The 22,558-nt window shown below is 42.8% G+C and overlaps 1 protein-coding gene across 1 annotated transcript; it reads right to left on the bottom strand.

The window, feature by feature from the left end:
- Window positions 1-4,674: 4,674 nt before the first annotated feature.
- On the bottom strand, window positions 4,675-21,326 carry LOC135534390 (retinol dehydrogenase 11-like). Its single transcript, XM_064961406.1, is given in 7 exon segments — window positions 4,675-4,877; window positions 8,191-8,400; window positions 15,301-15,405; window positions 19,527-19,682; window positions 20,134-20,206; window positions 20,208-20,253; window positions 21,135-21,326. Coding segments are annotated over 7 exon segments (861 nt in total). The 5' UTR covers window positions 21,212-21,326; the 3' UTR covers window positions 4,675-4,683.
- Between the last annotated feature and the right edge of the window lie 1,232 nt (window positions 21,327-22,558).

Below are 22,558 nucleotides of genomic sequence, written 5' to 3'. Positions count from 1 at the left end.
TGACAGTTGTGGCTGCTTTGTGTGATGTATTGTTGTCTCTACCTTCTTGCCCTTTGTGCTGTTGTCTGTGCCCAATTATGTTTGTACCATGTTGTGTTGCTACCATGTTGTTGTCATGTTGTGTTGCTACCATGCTGTGTTGTCATGTGTTGCTGCCTTGTTGTCTTCGGTCTCTCTTGTCGTGATGTGTGTTTTGTCCTATATTTATATTTGATTTATATATTTATTTTTAATCCCAGCCGGGGACCCTCCCTATCTCTGGGACGACAGAGTGACAAATCAGAGCAAGATTACTGAATGTAAGTACATGATTTACCTTCAGAGGTGAATGTATCAAACCAGTTGCCGTGATAAAAGTATCTTGTTGTTGTGCACTGTGTTTTAATAGCTACTGTATACTGGACACTGCAGTTAGATTAACAATAATTTAAGCTTTCTGCCCGAAAAAGACATGTCTATGTCCCGGAATTGGCCGTTGTTTACAACGTCATTCTTGTCCCATTATCGCATGTTGAGCAACAACTGTCCTGGTTTAGGGACACCGATTTCCATAGATGTTGAAGAAGACGAGGGAGGATGTATCAAATCCTATGAGTATCTGTGTTTTTTTTTTTTTAATCGCAAGAGTGGATTTCAGATGTCTGCCCGTCTTTGACGTGTTACAGTCAACTGATTATCAGCTTGACCTGCCACTTTCGCTGTCCCCAAGGAGCTATTTCCTAGCCTGAAATACAGGCCTGTTTTGGGCTAACATTTCACTCCTTGTACTTCCGTGTCATTTTTTGGCATTTACAAGGAGTGAAATGTTTAAATGAAAAGTAATCTCCGCACACTGAGGATAAATGCACCATTTTGAATTTATTTAGGCTGACGACCAAAACTCAAGATGAATGACCCTTATGGCCATGTTGGAAGCCCAGAGGGCTACTGTCTGTCTTATAGTGGCCATGTTGGAAGCCCAGAGGGCTACTGTCTGTCTTATAGTGGCCATGTTGGAAGCCCAGAGGGCTACTGTCTGTCTTATAGTGGCCATGTTGGAAGCCCAGAGGGCTACTGTCTGTCTTATAGTGGCCATGTTGGAAGACCAGAGGGCTACTGTCTGTCTTATAGTGGCCATGTTGGAAGCCCAGAGGGCTACTGTCTGTCTTATAGTGGCCATGTTGGAAGCCCAGAGGGCTACTGTCTGTCTTATAGTGGCCATGTTGGAAGCCCAGAGGGCTACTGTCTGTCTTATAGTGGCCATGTTGGAAGCCCAGAGGGCTACTGTCTGTCTTATAGTGGCCATGTTGGAAGACCAGAGGGCTACTGTCTGTCTTATAGTGGCCATGTTGGAAGACCAGAGGGCTACTGTCTGTCTTATAGTGGCCATGTTGGAAGCCCAGAGGGCTACTGTCTGTCTTATAGTGGCCATGTTGGAAGCCCAGAGGGCTACTGTCTGTCTTATAGTGGCCATGTTGGAAGCCCAGAGGGCTACTGTCTGTCTTATAGTGGCCATGTTGGAAGCCAGAGAGGTAATTAAAGAGTGTGAGGTATTTGAATCGTTCCTCATTACATGTATTTGTGTTACTAAACAAACCGATATTAGGAAAAGTAGCTAGTAACATTTAATCTTTATTTACAGTAGATGTAAACATTCAACTCCTGACATGACTGCTATGTAGTTGGGTTGCACATTTCTGAATAATTTCCCCAAATTCCAGAATGGTTGAAGGATTCCCAGATTTCCTTTCTGTTCCTTCATAAAATCAGGAATCTTCCAACCCTAAAATGTAGAAAAAGGCATGTTTCACATTTGTATAAAATAGACAATCTTGGCAGTTTAACATGTGGTGAATGCTGAGAGGGGAAAGAAATGGAACAAACAAACAGGAGGATATATAACTGCTTGCAATGGTTTAGAAAAGGCAAGCTTAAAAGCAACCAAACATAAAGCTGAATCTACATGGTTTGTAATATAATAAGATACAAAACAAATGGTTTGTAATATGCCCTGACTAGACCTGGTTATACCCTGACTAGACCTTGTTATGCCCTGACTAGACCTGGTTATGTCCTGACTAGACCTTGTTATGCCCTGACTAGACCTGGTTATGTCCTGGCTAGACCTGGTTATGTCCTGGCTAGACCTGGTTATATCCTGGCTAGACCTGGTTATATCCTGGCTAGACCTGGTTATGTCCTGGCTAGACCTGGTTATGTCCTGGCTAGACCTGGTTATGTCCTGGCTAGACCTGGTTATGTCCTGGCTAGACCTTGTTATGCCCTGACTAGACCTTGTTATGCCCTGACTAGACCTGGTTATGTCCTGGCTAGACCTGGTTATGTCCTGACTAGACCTTGTTATGCCCTGACTAGACCTGGTTATGTCCTGGCTAGACCTGGTTATATCCGGCTAGACCTGGTTATATCCTGGCTAGACCTGGTTATATCCTGGCTAGACCTTGTTATGCCCTGACTAGACCTGGTTATGTCCTGGCTAGACCTGGTTATATCCGGCTAGACCTGGTTATATCCTGGCTAGACCTGGTTATATCCTGGCTAGACCTGGTTATATCCTGGCTAGACCTGGTTATATCCTGGCTAGACCTGGTTATATCCTGGCTAGACCTGGTTATATCCTGGCTAGACCTGGTTATATCCTGGCTAGACCTGGTTATATCCTGGCTAGACCTGGTTATGCCCTGGCTAGACCTGGTTTTGCCCTGGCTAGACCTGGCTAGACCTGGTTATGTCCTGACTAGACCTGGTTATGCCCTGGCTGGTTAGACCTGGTTATGCCCTGGCTAGACCTGGTTATGTCCTGGCTAGACCTGGTTATGTCCTGGCTAGACCTGGTTATGTCCTGGCTAGACCTGGTTATGTCCTGACTAGACCTGGTTATGTCCTGGCTAGACCTGGTTATGCCCTGGGATAACTGACCTGGTTATGCCCTGACTAGATTTGAGAACAGAGAGCTGGTTGCGTACCCTGGCACGAGACCTGGTTATGTTCACTGGCTAGACCCCGTGGTTATGCCTACTGACTAGACCCTTCACAGTACAGTAATGCATTTGACCTTACAGTTACGACCATAGAGATAGATAGAGGACTCATTTTACAGTTACTACCATAGAGATAGAGGACTCATCTCTGGCGCCATTACGTGGCTGTCTTTCAACCTCTATGGTTCCTACCCACAGTCACTGAGAGTCCCGGGGATAACTGTAGTTTTGAGGTTAATTAATGTCATGAAATGATAATGATTTGAGAACAGAGAGCCTAGTTGCGTCACCTAGTGACTCACAGAACTGTCAAAATTGATATGTATAGTGTGAGCGCTAATCCTATAGTTCTGCACTACTTTTGACCAGAGCCCTCAGCACCTTGTTCCCTAATTTCAGCACCTCTACTAGCCTTGCTCGTTCCTATGCGGAAGCCCTCAACCTTGAGACAGGGAACAAGGTTGTGGGTCCTGGTCGGAAGTAGTGAACTATAAAGGAATAGTGTGCACTTGGCGATGCAAGCTGTGGATAGTGTTATCAGGGTGGTTCAGATCAGTCGTCCCCTAGACGATGCCCAGGAGCTCACTGCTGGCGTCCCACAGCTTCGTGGCTGTCTCCTCCTTCCTCCCTGGGGTGCCACGAAGGCCGGGGCAACAGTCACTGAGAGAGTGTGAGCAGGAGGAAGAGGACTTTAGTTATCTGCATGAGCAGTGCTTCCCTTTTGATTTATTCTGTCATCAAATGAAAGTAGAATGTTTCTAATAAATTATTTGGTCATCTAGCAGGTGTTTACTCCATAGTGACTCACAGAACTGTCAAAACCTGACAGAGTATGTATTAACCCTGGCCTATGTGGGACCTTGTTCAAACCCACAATCCTCAGCACCTTGTTCTAACCCCCAACCCTCAACACCTTGTTCTAACCCTCAACACCTCGTTCTAACCCTCAGCACCTTGTTCTAACCCTCAGCACCTTGTTCTAACCCACAATCCTCAGCACCTTGTTCTAACCCTCAGCACCTTGTTCTAACCCCAAACCCTCAGCACCTTGTTCTAACCCTCAGCACCTTGTTCTAACCCTCAACACCTCGTTCTAACCCTCAACTCCTCGTTCTAACCCTCAACACCTCGTTCTAACCCTCAACACCTCGTTCTAACCCTAAACACCTCGTTCTAACCCTCAGCACCTCGTTCTAACCCTAAACACCTCGTTCTAACCCTCAGCACCTCGTTCTAACCCTAAACACCTCGTTCTAACCCTAAACACCTCGTTCTAACCCTCAGCACCTTGTTCTAACCCTCAGCACCTCGTTCTAACCCTCAGCACCTCGTTCTAACCCTTAACACCTCGTTCTAACCCTCAACACCTCGTTCTAACCCTAAACACCTCGTTCTAACCCTCAGCACCTTGTTCTAACCCCCAACCCTCAACACCTTGTTCTAACCCTCAGCACCTCAGTCACTACCATCATGGAACTATTCATTGTTTTATTCTGTGTCACAGCAGTCAACCCACATAATGCAAAAGGCTTTTTTTTTTATTATCCAAAACGGAAAACAGTGATTCTTTTTTTCATAGATCAAGCCGAAACGATCTCAAAAAGCACTAAAATCACTCAGCACTATAACCCACAGAGCCATTGGAATCCCAGTTCCATCTAAAACGCTGAGGGTTGAGGGGTCAGAACTTCATACTGTAATCTCACCTGAAGTGCTTCCCGGTGAGGGAGTGCAGCTCCTCTGCCACAGCGCAGTAGATGGATGTCTGGGCCCCGTCCCGAGGGCTCTTCAGGAACAAGGAGAACAGAGAGAACAGCAGAGACATGATGGTGGAGTGGCGTACCAGGTCTGAACACACCGACCCCGGGTGGACAGAGTTCACCGTCACACTGGAACCTGGAGAGAGGGAAGAAGAGAGGATTCAGTTACCAAGCTAATGTCAGGCTTTTCGCTTGATCCCCAAACCCCTGAGACACATTGGTAACTGAACAAAAATATAAAAATGTGAAATGTAAAAAAATGATGATTCATGAGCTGAAATAAAAGACCCCAGAAAATGTTCCGTACGCACAAAAAAAAACGTATTTCGCTCAGATTTTGTGCACAAATTTGTTTACGTCCCTGTTAGTGAGCATTTATCCTTTGCCAAGAAAGTCCAACCACCTGACAGGTGTGGCATATCAAGAATATGACTCAACAGCATGATCATTACACAGGTGCACCTTGTGCTGGGGACAATAAAAGGCCACTTTAAAATGTGCAGTTTTGTGCCACAATGCCACAGATGTCTCAAGTTGACTGACTTGCCTGGTTAAATAAAGGTAAAATTAAAAAAATTAAAAATTAAAAGTTGAGGGAGCGTGCAATTGGCATGCTTGACTGCAGCCGTTGCCAGAGAATTTAACATTAGCGAAATTAACGTTGTTTTAGAGAAAACCCCCAGTGGGTGGCTGCACCTCTGCCCAGTCATGTGAAATCCATAGATTAGAACCAAATGAATTTAATTCAATTGACTGATTTCCTTATATGAAATGTAACTCAGTAAAATCTTTGTGATTGTTGCATTTCCATTTTTATTAAGCGTTCAGACCCCTTCACTTTTTCCACATTTTGTTACTTTATAGCCTCATTCTAAAATAATATTGTATTAAGAACAACAATTTCCCATAATGACAAAGCAAAAACAGGTTTAGACAGTTCTGCAAATGCAGAAAAATAAAAACAGAAATATAACATTTACATAAGTGTTCAGACCCTTTACTCAGTACTTTGTTGAAGCATCTTTGGCAGCGATTACAGCCTCTAGTCGTCTTGGGTCTGACGCTACGAGCTTGGCACACCTGTATTTGGGGAGTTTCTCCCTTCCTTCTCTACAGATCCTCTCAAGCTCTGTCAGGTTGGATGGGGAGCGTTGATGCACAGCTATTTTCAGGTCTCTCCAGAGATGTTTGATCGGGTTCGAGAACGGGCTCTGGCTGGGCCACTTAAGGACATTCAGAGACTTGTCCCGAAGCCACTCCTGCGTTGTCTTGGCTGTGAGCTTAAGGTTGTTGTCCTGTTGGAAGGTGAAATCTTGAGCGCACTGATACAAGTTTTCATCAAGGATCTCTCTCTACTTTGCTCCTTTCATCTTTCCCCTCGATCCTGACTAGTCTCCCAGTCCCTTCCGCAGAAAAACATCCCCACAGCATGATGCTGCCACCACCATGCTTCACCATAGGGATGGTGCCAGGTTTCCTCCAGATGTGATGCTGCCACCACCATGCTTCACCATAGGGATGGTGACAGGTTTCCTCCAGATGTGATGCATTCTGGCCAAAGAGTTCAATCTTTGTTTCATCAGCCTTTAACTGAGGATTGGCTTCCGTCTGGCCACTCTACCATCTGCAGAAATGTTTTGGTACCCTTCACTGTCAACTGTGGGACCTTATATAGACAGGTGTGTGCCTTTCCAAATCATGTCCAATCAATTGAATTTACCACAGGTGGACTCCAATCAAGTTGTAGAAACATCTCAAGGATCATCAATGGAAACAGGATGCACCTGAGCTCAATTTAGTCTCATAGCAAAGCGTCTGAAAACTTGTGTAAATAAGGTATTTTTGTTTTTATAAAAACCTGTTTTCATTTTGTCATTGTGTGGTATTGTGGGGTTTTGAGCCATTGTGGGGTATTGAATCAATGTGGGGTATTGCATCATTGTGGGATATTGCATCATTGTGGGATATTGAGTCACTGTGGGGTATTGAGTCATTGTGGGGTATTGAGTCATTGTGGGGTATTGAGTCATTGTGGGGTATTGAATCAATGTGGGGTATTGTGTCATTGTGGGGTATTGTGTCATTGTGGGGTATTACATCATTGTGGGATATTGAGTCACTGTGGGGTATTGTGGGCTATTGAGTCATTGTGGGCTATTGAGTCATTGTGGGGTATTGAGTCATTGTGGGGTATTGTGTCATTGTGGGGTATTGTGTCATTGTGGGGTATTGAGTCATTGTGGGGTATTGAGTCATTGTGGGGTATTGAGTCATTGTGGGGTATTGAGTCATTGTGGGGTATTGTGTCATTGTGGGGTATTGTGTCATTGTGGGGTATTATGTGTAGATTGTTTTATTTAATCCATTTTAGAATAAGGCTATAACGTTGCAAAATGTGGGAAAACTTTCCAAATGCACTGTAGCATGTACCATCATAAATATGGTTTTGCCTTTCTGATCATGTCTTTTGGGTGTGTTTTCTCATTGAAAGTCTATGTGCATGGCCACTATTCCTTAGTTTATTTTGTGTTAATAAATCCACGTAGCAGGTTGCAACTCTCTCCCTCCCTCCCGCTCTCTCCCCTTCCCTCCCTCTCGCTCTTCCCCTCCTCGCTCTCTCTTCCCCTCCCTTAACCCCTTCCCTCGCTCTTCCCCTTCGCTCGCTCTTCCCCCTTCCCTTGCTCTTCCCCTCCCTCGCTCTTCCCCTCCCTTCCTCCCGCTCTCTCCCCCTTCCCTCCCTCTCGCTCTTCCCCCCTCCCTCCCTCTCCTCCCTCTCCTCGCTCTTCCCCTCCCCTCCCTCCCCTCCCCCGCTCGCTCTTCCCCTCCCTCCCTCCCAATGGGCTCCCCTCCCGCTCCCTCCCGCTCTTTCCCTCCCTCCCTCCCTCCCTCCCACTCACTCGCTCTTCCCCTCCGTCCCTCTCGCTCCCTCCCTCTTCCCCTCCCTCCCTCTCGCTCACTCTTCCCCTCCCTCCCTCCCTCCCTCCCTCCCTCCTCCCCTCTCACTCGCTCTTCCGCTCCCTCCCTCCTGCTCACTCTTCCCCACCCTCCCTCCCTCTCACTCTTCCCCTCCCTCCCTCCCGCTCTTCCCCCCTCCCCCTTCTCCCTCTCGCTCGCTCTTCCCCTCCCTCTCGCTCGCTCTTCCCCTCCCTCCCCTCCCGCTCTTCCCCTCCCTCCCTCCCTCTCGCTCTTCCCCTCCCTCCCTCCCTCCCTCTCGCTCTTCCCCTCCCTCCCTCCCTCTCGCTCTTCCCCTCCCTCCCTCCCTCCCTCGCTCTTCCCCTCCCTCCCTCCCTCTCGCTCTTCCCTCTCTCTCTCCCTCTCCCGCTCTTCCCCTCCCTCCCTCCTCCCTCCCTCCCTCCTCCTCTCGCTCTCCCCCCCTCCTCCCTCTCGCTCTCCCTCTCGCTTCCCCTCCCTCCCCTCCCTCTCTTCCTCTCCCCCCCCCCTCACCCTACCTTTGAGTCTGCGGGCCAGCTCCCTAGCAAACAGGACATTGGCCAGCTTGCTCTGGCAGTATGCGAGGCCGCTGTTGTAGCTGCCCTGACTGAGGAGGTCATGGAAGCGAATCCAGCCAAAGTTATGAGCCAGGGATGAAACCACGACGATGCGGGCCGGAGCGCTCCGCTTTAGCAGGCCAATCAGGAGGTACGTCAACAGGAAGTGACCTACCAGGAAGAAACAGTAAACAACAACACATGATGCAATCCGTGTTGTACTGCAACAAAGGATCAGAGTATAATATCCTAATATCAGAAAATAAACTATTGGAGTTGTTGAATAGAACACTGTATTTATGTCATAGGGCAACAGGAAGTGACCTACCAGGAGTAAACAATAATATGATGCTGTTGCCTTGTCAGAAAGGAAATAATACTAGGATCATGTTGAATGAAACACTTATGTCATTGAAGTACTACTTGTACATGGTTAGTACTGTTAAGGCTAGCTGCCCACGTGTTCTTCATACAGAACAGGCTATACGGACACTCCTGGCATTCAAAGTAATATTTAATTTCAGAACTGGTTAAAATGTAGGTTAGGGATTAGTTAAGGCAAGGTGTTTCAGATGTTGTTTACTCGTTTTACAGGTCAGTAGTGCCCTTATAGCCTCTCCCACTTCATATAGTAGATACTGTAAGGGCCACAGCCCTTCACAGATGAGGACCACAGCCCTTCACAGATGAGGGCCACAGCTCTTCATAGATGAGGGCCACAGCCCTTCACAGATGAGGGCCTACAACATTTTGTTACGTTACAGCCTTATTCTAAAATGTATTAAATAGTTCCCCCCCTCCATAAATCTACACACAATACCCCAAAATGACATCACAATAGCCCAAAATGACATCACAATAGCCCATAATGACATCACAATAGCCCATAATGACATCACAATAGCCCATAATGACAAAGCGGAATCAGGTTATTTGGAAAAAATGTGCTAATGTATTTAAAATAAAAAACAGAAATACCTTATTTACATAAGTATTCAGACCCTTTGCTATGAGATTAGAAATTGAGCTCAGGTGCATCCTGTTTCCATTGATCATGCTTGAGATGTTTCTACAACTTGACTGGAGTCCACCTGTCGCACATTCAATTTGATTAGACATGATTTGGAAAGGTAAAGACCTGTCTATATAAAGGTCCCACAGTTCACAGTGCATGTCAGAGAAAAAACCAAGCCATGAGGTCGAAGGAATTGTCCGTAGAGCTCCGAGATAGGATTGTGTCGAGGCACAAATCTGGGGAATGGTACCAAAAAAGCATTGAAGGTCCCCAAGAACACAGTGGCCTCCATCATTCTAAAATGGAAGAAGTTTGGAACCACTAAGACTTCCTAGAGATGGCCGCCCGGTCAAACTGAGCAATTGGGGAGAAGGGCCTTGGTCAGGGATGTGACCAAAAACCAAATGGTCACGCTGACAGAGCTCCTGAGTTCCCTCTGTGGAGAACCTTCCAGAAGAACAAACATCTCCGCAGCACTCCACCAAATCAGGCCTTTATGGTAGAGTGGCCAGACAGAAGCCACTTCTCGGTAAAAGCCACATGACAGCCCGATTGGAGTTTACCAAAAGGCACCTAAAAGGACTCTGATCATGGTAAAACAAGATTCTCTGGTCTGATGAAACCAAGATTGAACTCTTTGCTTTGTCCTTCATTTCAAGCGTCACGTCTGGAGGAAACCTGGCACCGCTCATCACCTGGCCAATAACATCCCTACGGTGAAGCATGGTGGTGACAGCATCATGCTGTGGGGAAACCTGGCACCATCCCTACGGTGAAGCATGGTGGTGACAGCATCATGCTGTGGGGAGACTAGTCAGGATCGAGGAAAAGATGAACGGCGCAAAGTACAGAAAGATCCTTGATGAAAACCTGCTCCAGAGCGCTCAGGACCTCAGACTGGGGCGGTTCATCTTCCAAACAGGACAAAGACCCTAAGCACACAGCCAAGACAACAGGGTGGGGGGCTGTGCCAGTCTTGACACCGCAACACTGGGACAGAAATTTAGCGAGAACTTTCTCTTCCTTGCCCTGCAGTATTGGAAAACTGAAATCTCTTTGTTACAGAGAGACTCTTGCCGCCAACAATATTCATAAGACAGGAATGTTAAGAATGGTTTGGGGGGATGTAAAGAATAATCCTGTCATTGTTTATTATTTTGTGATGTCATTAAGGATGGTATGATAAAGTAACTGACTTAGGAAGGACACGCATTCTGTCAAGGTTACATCTAAGTGTTGTATAAAGTAAATTATTACGTATGAGAGTATATATTTTTTTAAATAGAACTGTGATTTTAGTTTTCTAATTAGATAATTGTTTTTCATATAAACTAGTCAGGAGTCATGCCCAAGTGAGCTCAGAGTTCGCCCCCTTTTGCCAGGGTGCTTAAAAGGACTCACTAATAATTAACATACAGGACAGCCAAAGTACAGCGCGAACTGAACGTTACAAATGGTTACAACTACAAGACCAGCGGTGGCTTCACCTCTCACCATGAAAATGGTGAGACCTGTACATTGCCGGGTTACAACTGGCGTATAAAATGGTTGAGAGCTGAACCCTGAATTAATCAACCATTGATACCAAAAGACGTGAGACGATAGTCTACATGTTGAAATGGTGAGTTTCTGTGAAGCTCTCAACTTCAACACTAGAAGAGAAGATAACGTCACCTTGGAGACCAGAAATATTCACAGTCTGCAGCTGTGCATGTAAAATAGGTCATAGAACTTTGACTAAAGACACGAGGTGGGAAGAAGAATCACCACAGACAACAGTTGGTACATCTGAAGTATCTATTCTAACAACCACTCCACTCCATAAGACCCATTGAGATCAACAGAGAAAGACAGCTACGTGTATAAGTATAGATTGCATTTCTAAACAGAATGAGCGGTGGTAAGCGTTAATATTTCCATGAGCCTCCAAATGTATCCAAGTGTTGTCTCTCCCTCTCTTTACCTACCCCTCCCTCTCCATATGTGTAACAAGCCGTCATATCTTGTCAGTCCACTAGGGACTTTTATCTCATGTAAGTGTGTATGTATATTCTATGTTATTATTTAGTTAGTTAATAAACAAATGATTAAATTGATTTGTGTCATACTGTCACGCCCTGGCCATAGTTAGTTTAATCGTGTATAGTTTCCTTATTAAATAAAATTAATCACAACTACGCTGCATTTTGTTCCGCTCCTCCTTCCCACAATGAAAGCCGTGACAGAATCACCCACCACAACAGGACCAAGCGGCGTGGTAACAGGCAAAAGCAACAGCATGAGCAACAAAAGAAGGAATGGACATGGGAGGACGAATTAGACGGAGAAGGACCCTGGGCTCAGCCTGGAGAATATCGCCGCCCCAAGGAAGAACTGGAGGCGCGGAGCGGGTAGAGGAGGCGCCGGTATGAAGGAGGCAGCCCCAAAATCTCTTGGGGGGGGCGGGAGAGCGGATGGAAGTTTATCCCAAGGAGGAGACCAGAACAGAGCCGGGGTTGGAGGTAAGCCAAGAAGGGAGTTTCTTGGGGAGGAGTAATGAGGGGTTGCTCTTTAAATATGGAATTCGAGAGTGTGGCAGAGTCCAGGAGTCAGACCTGCACCAGGCCCCTGTGCACTCTCCCATGTTTAGCACTCGATCTCCAGAGGAGCCAAGGGCAGGAGTGCCAGCACCACCAGAGCCGGGGTTGGAGGTAAGCGAAACAGAGACTGTGAAGGAGCCTGCATGGAGCAGCCAGTCTGCATGGAGCAGCCAGAGCTGCCAGTCTGCATGGAGCAGCCAGAGCTGCCAGTCTGCATGGAGCAGCCAGAGCTGTCAGTCTGCATGGAGCAGCCAGACTCTTCCAGATCTGCCAGTCTTCATGGATCAGCCAGACTCTTCCAGATCTGCCAGTCAGCCAGACTCTTCCAGATCCGCCAGTCAGCCAGACTCTTCCAGATCCGCCAGACTCTTCCAGATCCGCCAGTCAGCCAAACTCTTCCAGATCCGCCAGTCAGCCAGACTCTTCCAGGTCAGCCAGACTCTTCCAGATCCGCCAGTCAGCCAGGATCTGCCGGAACCGTCAGTCTGCCAGACTCTTCCAGATCCGCCAGTCAGCCAGATTCTTCCAGATCCGCCAGTCAGCCAGGATCTGCCAGAGCCTTCCTCCTCTCCTGTGCTGCCGGAGTCTCCCGCCTGTCCGGCGCTGCTGCCGGAGTCTCCCGCCTGTCCGGCGCTGCTGCCGGGGTCTCCCGCCAGTCCGGCGCTGCTGCCGGGGTCTCCCGCCTGTCCGGCGCTGCTGCCTGGGTCTCCCGCCTGTCCGGCGCTGCTGCCGGGGTCTCCCGCCTGTCCGGCGCTGCTGCCAGGGTCGGACAAGGTGGGGGAAGACTGCGGTGAAGTGGGGGCCACGTTCAGCACCAGAGCCGTCACCGCGGACAGATGCCCACCCAGACCCTCCCCGATAGGTTCAGGTTTTGCGGCCGGAGTCCGCACCCTGGGGGGGGGGGTACTGTCACGCCCTGGCCATAGTTTACTTTGTATGTTTCTATGTTTTGATTGGTCAGGGTGTGATCTGAGTGGGCATTCTATGTTGGATGTCTTGTTTGTCTATTTCTGTGTTTGGCCTGACATGGTTCTCAATCAGGGGCAGGTGTTAGTCATTGTCTCTGATTGGGAACCATATTTAGGTAGCCTGGGTTTCACTGTGTGTTTGTGGGTGATTGTTCCTGTCTCTGTGTTTTGCACCAGATAGGGCTGTTTTCGGTTTTCGTACGTATGTTATTTTGTTAGTTTAATCGTGTATAGTTTCCTTATTAAATAAAATGAATCACAACTACGCTGCATTTTGGTCCGCTCCTCCTTCCCACAACGAAAGCCGTGACACCTACTGAATATTCAGAAGGCGGATCCAAGGATTATGCAACGTTCAGAACGAGAAGTAATAATTAACATTTAATATTTATGTAAAAGATATGTATGTCTTGAGTGTTTAAGTCGGGAGATAGTAACTAGTTTTCTGTGGTGCCCCAAATTCCTAATGAGTTAATTGTTACATGATTAATTTAAATCGAGGAACAATTAAACCGTTTGATTCGATAAATAACAGTCATCAGATTAATGATAGTCACGTCATGACAGTAGATTAATGATAGTCACGTCATGACAGTAGCTACACATGTAATATTGTTAATGGGAGGAATACACATAAACAAACATACAAAATGCCACGAGGCAAGAAAGAAACAACAACAAAATTTCCATAAACATACAAAATGCCACGAGGATAGTTCAATGACTTTGCCTGGTCTAGAACAACAGCACCCCTTTTCCAGCTGGAGCTGGAAAGGTCAAAGGGAAGAACCCCGAGCTCCCCGGGAGCTCCCGGCTGCAGGGAAGAACCCCGGGGGACCTCCCGGCTGCAGGGAAGAACCCGGGACCTCCCGGCTGCAGGGAAGAACCCGGGACCTCCCGGCTGCAGGGAAGAACCCCGGGACCTCCCGGCTGCAGGGAAAGAACCCCATCTACATAGATTCCCGGCTATATAGTATAAAGAAACAAAAAACCCCGGTCAGACTTCTTTGACAGAATTTGGGGAGTCCGTAGGAAGAACCCCGGAGCTGTGGACCATCTCTGCAGGGAGTGATTCTATATAGTATAAAGAAACAAAAATGACTTCTTTGACAGAATTTGAGTCCGTATGGTCTCAGGGAGGGTGCTTGAGTGACGGTTAAGGTTACCGCGTTAGCGTGTTGGTCGGGGATGGGGGCTGCGGGGTTTCAGACTTGCTGACTGGTTGTGCACGTGTCACGCTCGGACCGGTTGGCAGGCCATGGGGGGGTCTTAGTTTCAATCAATCAATTGTTTCGGTTTGTGAATGTCCGTTTATTTTGGATCAATTTTTTAATTTTATTTTAATATTTTGTTGAATTATTATTATTTTATTTTTTAAATATAATAATAAAGTGTATGTGGCAGCCATCTCTATGGGTCATGACCTGATTGGTGCACAAACAGGCTCACACACTCCAGTATCTGAATTCATGAATGGTGGCTGCTTCACACCCTCATGGGAGTTAGATGTTGTTTTACGATCATTTATGAGCCTGTCTTGACTTTAGCTATGGGAGCTCTTAGCCAAGACTGACTTTCTACTGGCTATGGTTTCAGCCAAACGTGTTGGAGAATTACATGCGCTATCTACCCATCATGCCTCACTTTAGCAGAAGATTGGATCTAAAGCAGTGCTTGGGCCAAACTTCTTACCTAAGGTGCTTTCATCATCACATGCTAACCAGCTTTTAATCTTAGTGGTATTTCAACCGCCTACCCACTACTCACAGGAGAGTCCAGAGTTGCATGCACTTTGCCGGGTTAGGGCATTAAGTACCTATGTTGCTTCAACAAGAACAGTTTGTCAAACCGAGCAGATTGTTTTGTGTGTTATGGGGAGAACACAAATAAGGTCCAGCTGTCTCCAACTGGCACGTTGGATTACCAATGCAGTGTCAAAAAAATCATACGCTGCAGTAGGGTAGTCCAACTCCAGACACCGTGGTAGTACAATCCACCAGGGGTATGGCCACGTCATGGACCCTGTTCAGAGGAGCCTCCTAGACCCGATCTGTGCTGTTGCCAGTTGGGCAACACCCATGACTTTCATGAGGTACTACACACTGCATGTTATGTCCACACCCATCAGTCTGTGGTCCAGGTCACCTTGGTTTTCAGACAGTCTGGGTCTCTGGTGTTGTGCATCTTCTTCATCTGTGTTACTCTGGTGTTCTAGTGCACCAATCCACTTCTCTGCCTGGACTCTACTACTCTTGTTTAATAGAGTTGTTGACAAGATCAAACCTCTGCTGGAATGAGTTCTTGATGCTGGTGACCTCCTCAGCCAGATGCTGTGCCCAGCTCAGAGTCTCGTCCTCGGTCATAATATGTTTGGTAGCAGGCCGATCTGTCTCTAGTTTCTTCGCTGCTTGCCTGGTCTCCAATCGGACATTTACCCAGCTGTGTCAACATGTTTGTGGAAAGACAAATTGACATAGATCCCTAGAAGTGAGTCTGTTAAAAATCTCACCCAGGTGGTTGACCCCCAGCTGCATCTCGAAACCGTCCTTGGTCTTCATGTAGGGACACATCATGACCCCAGCATTGTTGATCAGGATGTGGAGGTGGTTGACCTCTGTAGGGGTCAGATACAGAGTCAATACTATACTTTGCTTTACAGAGTAAACACATTATAATATTAGTGCTTGCCTTGAAATATACTGTAATAACGGCAGAATAAATACTGTAATAAACTAATAACGCCAGAATAAATACTGTAATAAACTAATAATGCCAGAATAAATACTGTAATATACTAATAACGCCAGAATAAATACTGTAATATACTAATAACGCCAGAATAAATACTGTAATAAACTAATAACGCCAGAATAAATACTGTAATAACGCCAGAATAAATACTGTAATAAACTGTAATAACGCCAGAATAAATACTGTAATAAACTAATAACGCCAGAATAAATACTGTAATATACTAATAACGCCAGAATAAATACTGTAATAAACTAATAACGCCAGAATAAATACTGTAATAAACTAATAACGCCAGAATAAATACTGTAATATACTAATAATGCCAGAATAAATACTGTAATATACTAATAATGCCAGAATAAATACTGTAATAAACTAATAACGCCAGAATAAATACTGTAATATACTAATAACGCCAGAATAAATACTGTAATATACTAATAACGCCAGAATAAATACTGTAATATACTAATAATGCCAGAATAAATAATGTAATAACGCCAGAATAAATACTGTAATAAACTGTAATAACGCCAGAATAAATACTGTAATAAACTGTAACACCAGAATAAATACTGTAATAACGCCAGAATAAATACTGTAATAAACTAATAATGCCAGAATAAATACTGTAATATACTAATAACGCCAGAATAAATACTGTAATATACTAATAATGCCAGAATAAATAATGTAATAAACTAATAACGCCAGAATAAATACTGTAATATACTAATAATGCCAGAATAAATAATGTAATAACACCAGAATAAATACTGTAATATACTAATAACGCCAGAATAAATACTGTAATATACTAATAATGCCAGAATAAATAATGTAATAACGCCAGAATAAATACTGTAATAAACTGTAATAACGCCAGAATAAATACTGTAATAAACTGTAACACCAGAATAAATAATGTAATAACGCCAGAATAAATACTGTAATATACTAATAATGCCAGAATAAATAATGTAATAACGCCAGAATAAATACTGTAATATACTAATAATGCCAGAATAAATAATGTAATAACGCCAGAATAAATACTGTAATAAACTGTATTAACGGCAGAATAAATACTGTAATAAACTAATAATGCCAGAATAAATACTGTAATATACTAATAACGCCAGAATAAATACTGTAATATACTAATAACGCCATAATAAATACTGTAATAAACTAATAATGCCAGAATAAATAATGTAATAACGCCAGAATAAATACTGTAATATACTAATAATGCCAGAATAAATAATGTAATAACGCCAGAATAAATACTGTAATAAACTGTTACGCCAGAATAAATACTGTAATAAACTGTAATAACGCCAGAATAAATACTGTAATAACACCAGAATAAAAACTAATCACATCAGAATAAATACTGTAATAACACCAGAATAAATACTGTAATAACACCAGAATAAAAACTAATCACATCAGAATAAATACTGTAATAAACTGTAATAACGTCAGAATAAATAATGTAATAAACTGTAATAACACCAGACAAATACTGTAATAAATACTGTAATATAGCCAGAATAAATACTGTAATAACATGTAATAACGCCAGAATAAATACTGTAATAAACTGTAATAACACCAGAATAAATACTGTAATAAACTGTAATAACGCCAGAATAAATACTGTAATAAACTGTAATAACACCAGAATAAATACTGTAATAACATGTAATAACGCCAGAATAAATACTGTAATATACTGTAATAACACCAGAATAAATACTGTAATAAACTGTAATAACACCAGAATAAATACTGTGTCCCAAATTGCACATAATAAATACTGCAATAAACTGTAATAACGCCAGAATAAATACTGTAATAAACTGTAATAACACCAGAATAAATACTGTAATAACATGTAATAACGCCAGAATAAATACTGTAATATACTGTAATAACACCAGAATAAATACTGTAATAAACTGTAATAACACCAGAATAAATACTGTAATATACTAATAACGTCTAAATAAATAATGTAATAACGCCAGAATAATACTGTAATATACTAATAACGCCAAAATAAATAATGTAATAACGCCAGAATAAATACTGTAATAAACTGTAACGCCAGAATAAATACTGCAATAAACTGTAATAATGGCAGAATAAATACTGTAATAAACTGTAATAACGCCAGAATAAATACTGTAATAAACTGTAACGCCAGAAAAAATACTGCAATAAACGTTAATAACGGCAGAATAAATACTGTAATAAACTGTAATAACGGCAGAATAAATACTGTAATATACTGTAATAACGCCAGAATAAATACTGTAATAAACTGTAATAACACCAGAATAAATACTGTAATAACACCAGAATAAATACTGTAATATACTGTAATAACGTCAAAATAAATAATGTAATAACGCCAGAATAAATACTGTAATATACTAATAACGCCAAAATAAATAATGTAATAATGCCAGAATAAATACTGTAATATACTAATAACGCCAAAATAAATAATGTAATAACGCCAGAATAAATACTGTAATAAACTGTTACGCCAGAATAAATACTGTAATAAACTGTAATAACACCAGAATAAATACTGTAATAACGCCAGAATAAATACTGTAATAAACTGTAATAACACCAGAATAAATACTGTAATAAACTGTTACGCCAGAATAAATACTGTAATAAACTGTTACGACAGAATAAATACTGTAATAAACTGTAATAACACCAGAATAAATACTGTAATAAACTGTTACGCCAGAATAAATACTGTAATAAACTGTAATAACACCAGAATAAATACTGTAATAAACTGTTACGCCAGAATAAATACTGTAATAAACTGTAATAACACCAGAATAAATACTGTAATAAACTGTTACGCCAGAATAAATACTGTAATAAACTGTTACGCCAGAATAAATACTGTAATATACTAATAACACCAGAATAAATACTGTAATAAACTGTAATAACGCCAGAATAAATACTGTAATAAACTGTAATAACACCAGAATAAATACTGTAATAAACTGTAATAACGCCAGAATAAATACTGTAATAAACTGTAATAACGCCAGAATAAATACTGTAATAAACTGTAATAACGCCAGAATAAATACTGTAATAAACTGTAATAACGCCAGAATAAATACTGTAATATACTAATAATGCCAGAATAAATAATGTAATAACACCAGAATAAATACTGTAATAAACTGTAATAACGCCAGAATAAATACTGTAATAACGCCAGAATAAATACTGTAATAAACTGTAATAACACCAGAAAAATACTGTAATAAACTGTAATAACACCAGAAAAATACTGTAATAAACTGTAATAACGCCAGAATAAATACTGTAATAACACCAGAAAAATACTGTAATAAACTGTAAGAACGCCAGAATAAATACTGTAATAAACTGTAATAACGCCAGAATAAATACTGTAATAAACTGCAATAACGCCAGAATAAATACTGTAATAAACTGTAATAACGCCAGAATAAATACTGTAATAACTACAGAATAAATACTGTAATATACTGTAATAACGCCAGAATAAATACTGTAATAACTACAGAATAAATACTGTAATATACTGTAAAGGTTACGGGGAGGTCTGTGTCCCAAATTGCACAAAATTAGGGAACTACATAGGGAATAGGACCCTGGTCTAAAGTAGTGCACTATATAGGGAATAGGACCCTGGTCTAAAGTAGTGCACTATATAGGGAATAGGACCCTGGTCTAAATTAGTGCACTATATAGGGAATAGGGCTCTGGTCTAAAGTAGTGCACTACATAGGGAATAGGGCTCTGGTCTAAAGTAGTGCACTACATAGGGAATAGAGCTCTGGTTTAAGTAGTGCACTATATAGGGGAATAGGGCTCTGGTCAAACGTAGTGCACTACATAGGGAATAGGGTGCGATTTGGGATGTGTGAATGGAGTTAGTAGGCTCACCTCGGAGGAAGCGTTGAGCAAAGGCCCGTATGGAGCTGGTATCAGCCAGGTCTAGCTCTCGGACCTCTACGTTTGCCTTAGAGTAGATGCGTCGTATCGATGCTGCGGCCGCTTCACCCTTCTCCACATCCCTGCACGCCATGATCACCCTCGCACCTGGCAATAGACAATAAAACAATAAGGCCCGAGGGGGTGTGGTATACAGTCTGATATACCTTGGCTTTCAGCCAATCAGCATTCAGGGCTCGAATCCACCCAGTTTATAATAACCAATAATCAGCATTGTTGATACTTTCTTGAATGGTCTCTTCTCTTCTTCTGTTATCATTATCTTTGTGGTGATGAAGGACAGGAGGCCTCACCATGAATGACTGTTGGGAAGACCATTAGTGAGTCCTAAATGGCGCCATACACCCTCAAGTGCACTACTTTAGACCAGGACCCCAAAGTAGTGTACTATATGGGGAATAGGGTATCATTTAGCAGAGTTTACACAGGCAGCTCAATTCTGATCTTCTACTCAATTACTGGCATAAGATCTGACTGGTCAAAATACCAATTAGTGGCAAAAGACCCAGAATGGGCTGCCTGTGTAAACGTTAGTCACCTCTGATAGCCAGGTCCAGAGCAGTCTCCTTCCCAATACCAGTGTTGGCTCCAGTAATCAGGACAGTCTTCCCCGTCCAGCCGAGTCATAGACATACATGCTCCACCTGCTGAGTATTTCCTGACAGAGAAACAACATGGATTTGTTTTTATTTATCTACAATCAAACTTCTATATCAGTCCTGTCTGTGTTGGCGAGGTTGGCCATGGCATATAGTGGAAATCCACACCAGGGCTTCTGTTACAACCCCATTCTCCATATAGTTCCCCATCCCCACTACATTGGGAATAGGACGCCATTTGGGATACATCCTGAGGCTACAGAATAGAGATACATGTGTTCAACTTTTTCTTTTGACAGTAAAGTTGATTATTATTATTATTATTATTATATGACTATTATTGATCGTTCAACATGCAACATTATTGTTACTCAATATGCAAGATCACTTTCTGGCAACAACGATCAAACGTCAAATCGTACGACTCAAGTCACGCCACAAAACCTGGCTCGGTCTCACCGAACAATAATGGTTACAAATATAACTCCGCCCACGCGCGCAACGCTGTCGTGCATAATCATGTCATGAAATATTGTAGCGCGCTACTGTACAGCACTTCCTTACCTAAGGAATTGCATTATCATTTGCTCATATTGACATATAAACCATGTTCAATTGACAGAGCCTTTATTCCACAAAACAACAACAAATGAATGTTATTTTTGAAAAATGTGGTTGTCTTCATTATGGAAAAAAAATAGTGTTGATCTAGGCTGTACTGCATAAAAATTATCTGGATCATCGTCATCAACGTTGATGTCGATTCACCTTCATTCCCGCCAATAATCTTCTTAACCCCAATGGCAAAACACAATCCTTTCGTTTTTAGCTTGCCAATGACGGTAATTCATTTCTATTGAGGTTAGACTAATTAGCCAAGCATAGAATCAGATGATGCATCGACTACAGCCTCGAACATAAAAAACGCGTTTATTCTTACCTAATGTGGGGTGCGAATAAAACCATGAGCAGTGCGACCACCCCAAGACCTGCGACAATCAATACGAGCACCATCATGACACGGATCCTTTCGCTGTCTCTCTATTGTAGCCCCTTCTTCACTGCTCTTCATTCATAGCGCCGTTCTGTGTTCACCTGACCAACAGCTGATCCAAGATGTCAAAGCGTTATGGGGGAGGTGTCGGAGGAGGAGTTATTATACATCACGGGTTGTCACGGTGATGCTCGTTCAATGGAATCCTGGGATTGTAGTCTTCCAATAGATTCGACACAAACGCACTACTACTTCCACTTGCCTATTGTATTTGAAGTTGTATTGAAAGACAGTTCCGCTATGCATATTTATTATTTTGTAAAAACATTGGGCCTATTTTGTAATACACAGAAAATTCTACAATTTTTACAAACTTCTATTTGGTTTGAAATATACTAGTCTATATCCTAATCCTTAGATGAAAAAAATAATAATAATAATCCGAAAGAAGGTGAAGATCACCAGTTTGTAGTCCTATAAAAACCGTAAATGAGTTGCCTTTGGATCATTCAGCCACTGGGCGGCAGGGTAGCCTAGTTGTTAAAGTGTTGGACTAGTAACCAGAAGGTTGCGAGTTCAAACCCCCGAGCTGACAAGGTACAAATCTGTCGTTCTGCCCCTGAACAGGCAGTTAACCCACTTTTGACCAGGCCGTCATTGAAAATAAGAATTTGTTCTTAACTGACTTGCATGGTTAAATAAATTAAAAATTAAAATTCCTACAGGGGAAAAATTGGGTTTGGGGATAAACGCTAAAAATAAGGTCTGTGGTTAAAACAAGTTTAGGAGATCTTATACATTTTGTTCTATGATATAATAACCGTCAGTTAACATGACCTTTATGAATTATGAAGCTTTTATTTTGCTTCATGTGCATTTTGGATTACATAAATGCCCCACAATTCAAAGTGACATTAGCTGATGAAGATTATGTCATAGAACAAATTGTAGAACAAATCAAATCAAATTGTATTAGTCACACGCGCCAAATACAACAGGTGTAGACCTCACAGTGAAATGTTTACTTACGAGCCCCTAACCAACAATGCAGTTTAAAAAATATGGATAAGAATAAGAAATAAAAGTGACACGATATTAAAGAGCAGCAGTAAAAAATAGCAATATATACAGGGGGGTACCGGTACAGAGTTAATGTGCGGCCCCATGTACTGGGCCGTTCGCACTACCCTCTGTAGTGCCTTGTGTTCGGAGGTCGAGCAGTTGCCATACCAGGTAGTGATGCAACCAGTCAGGCAGGATGCTCTCGAAGGTGCAGCTGTAGAACCTTTTGAGGATCTGAGGACCCATGCCAAATCTTTTCAGTATCCTGAGGGGGAATAGGTTTTGTCGTGCCCTCTTCAAGACTGTCT

Source organism: Oncorhynchus masou, unplaced genomic scaffold, assembly GCF_036934945.1.
Source record: "Oncorhynchus masou masou isolate Uvic2021 unplaced genomic scaffold, UVic_Omas_1.1 unplaced_scaffold_3342, whole genome shotgun sequence".
Classification (NCBI taxonomy): domain Eukaryota; kingdom Metazoa; phylum Chordata; class Actinopteri; order Salmoniformes; family Salmonidae; genus Oncorhynchus; species Oncorhynchus masou.
The sequence above is the reverse complement of the archived record's forward strand: the minus strand, read 5'-3'. Positions and strand labels throughout refer to the sequence as shown.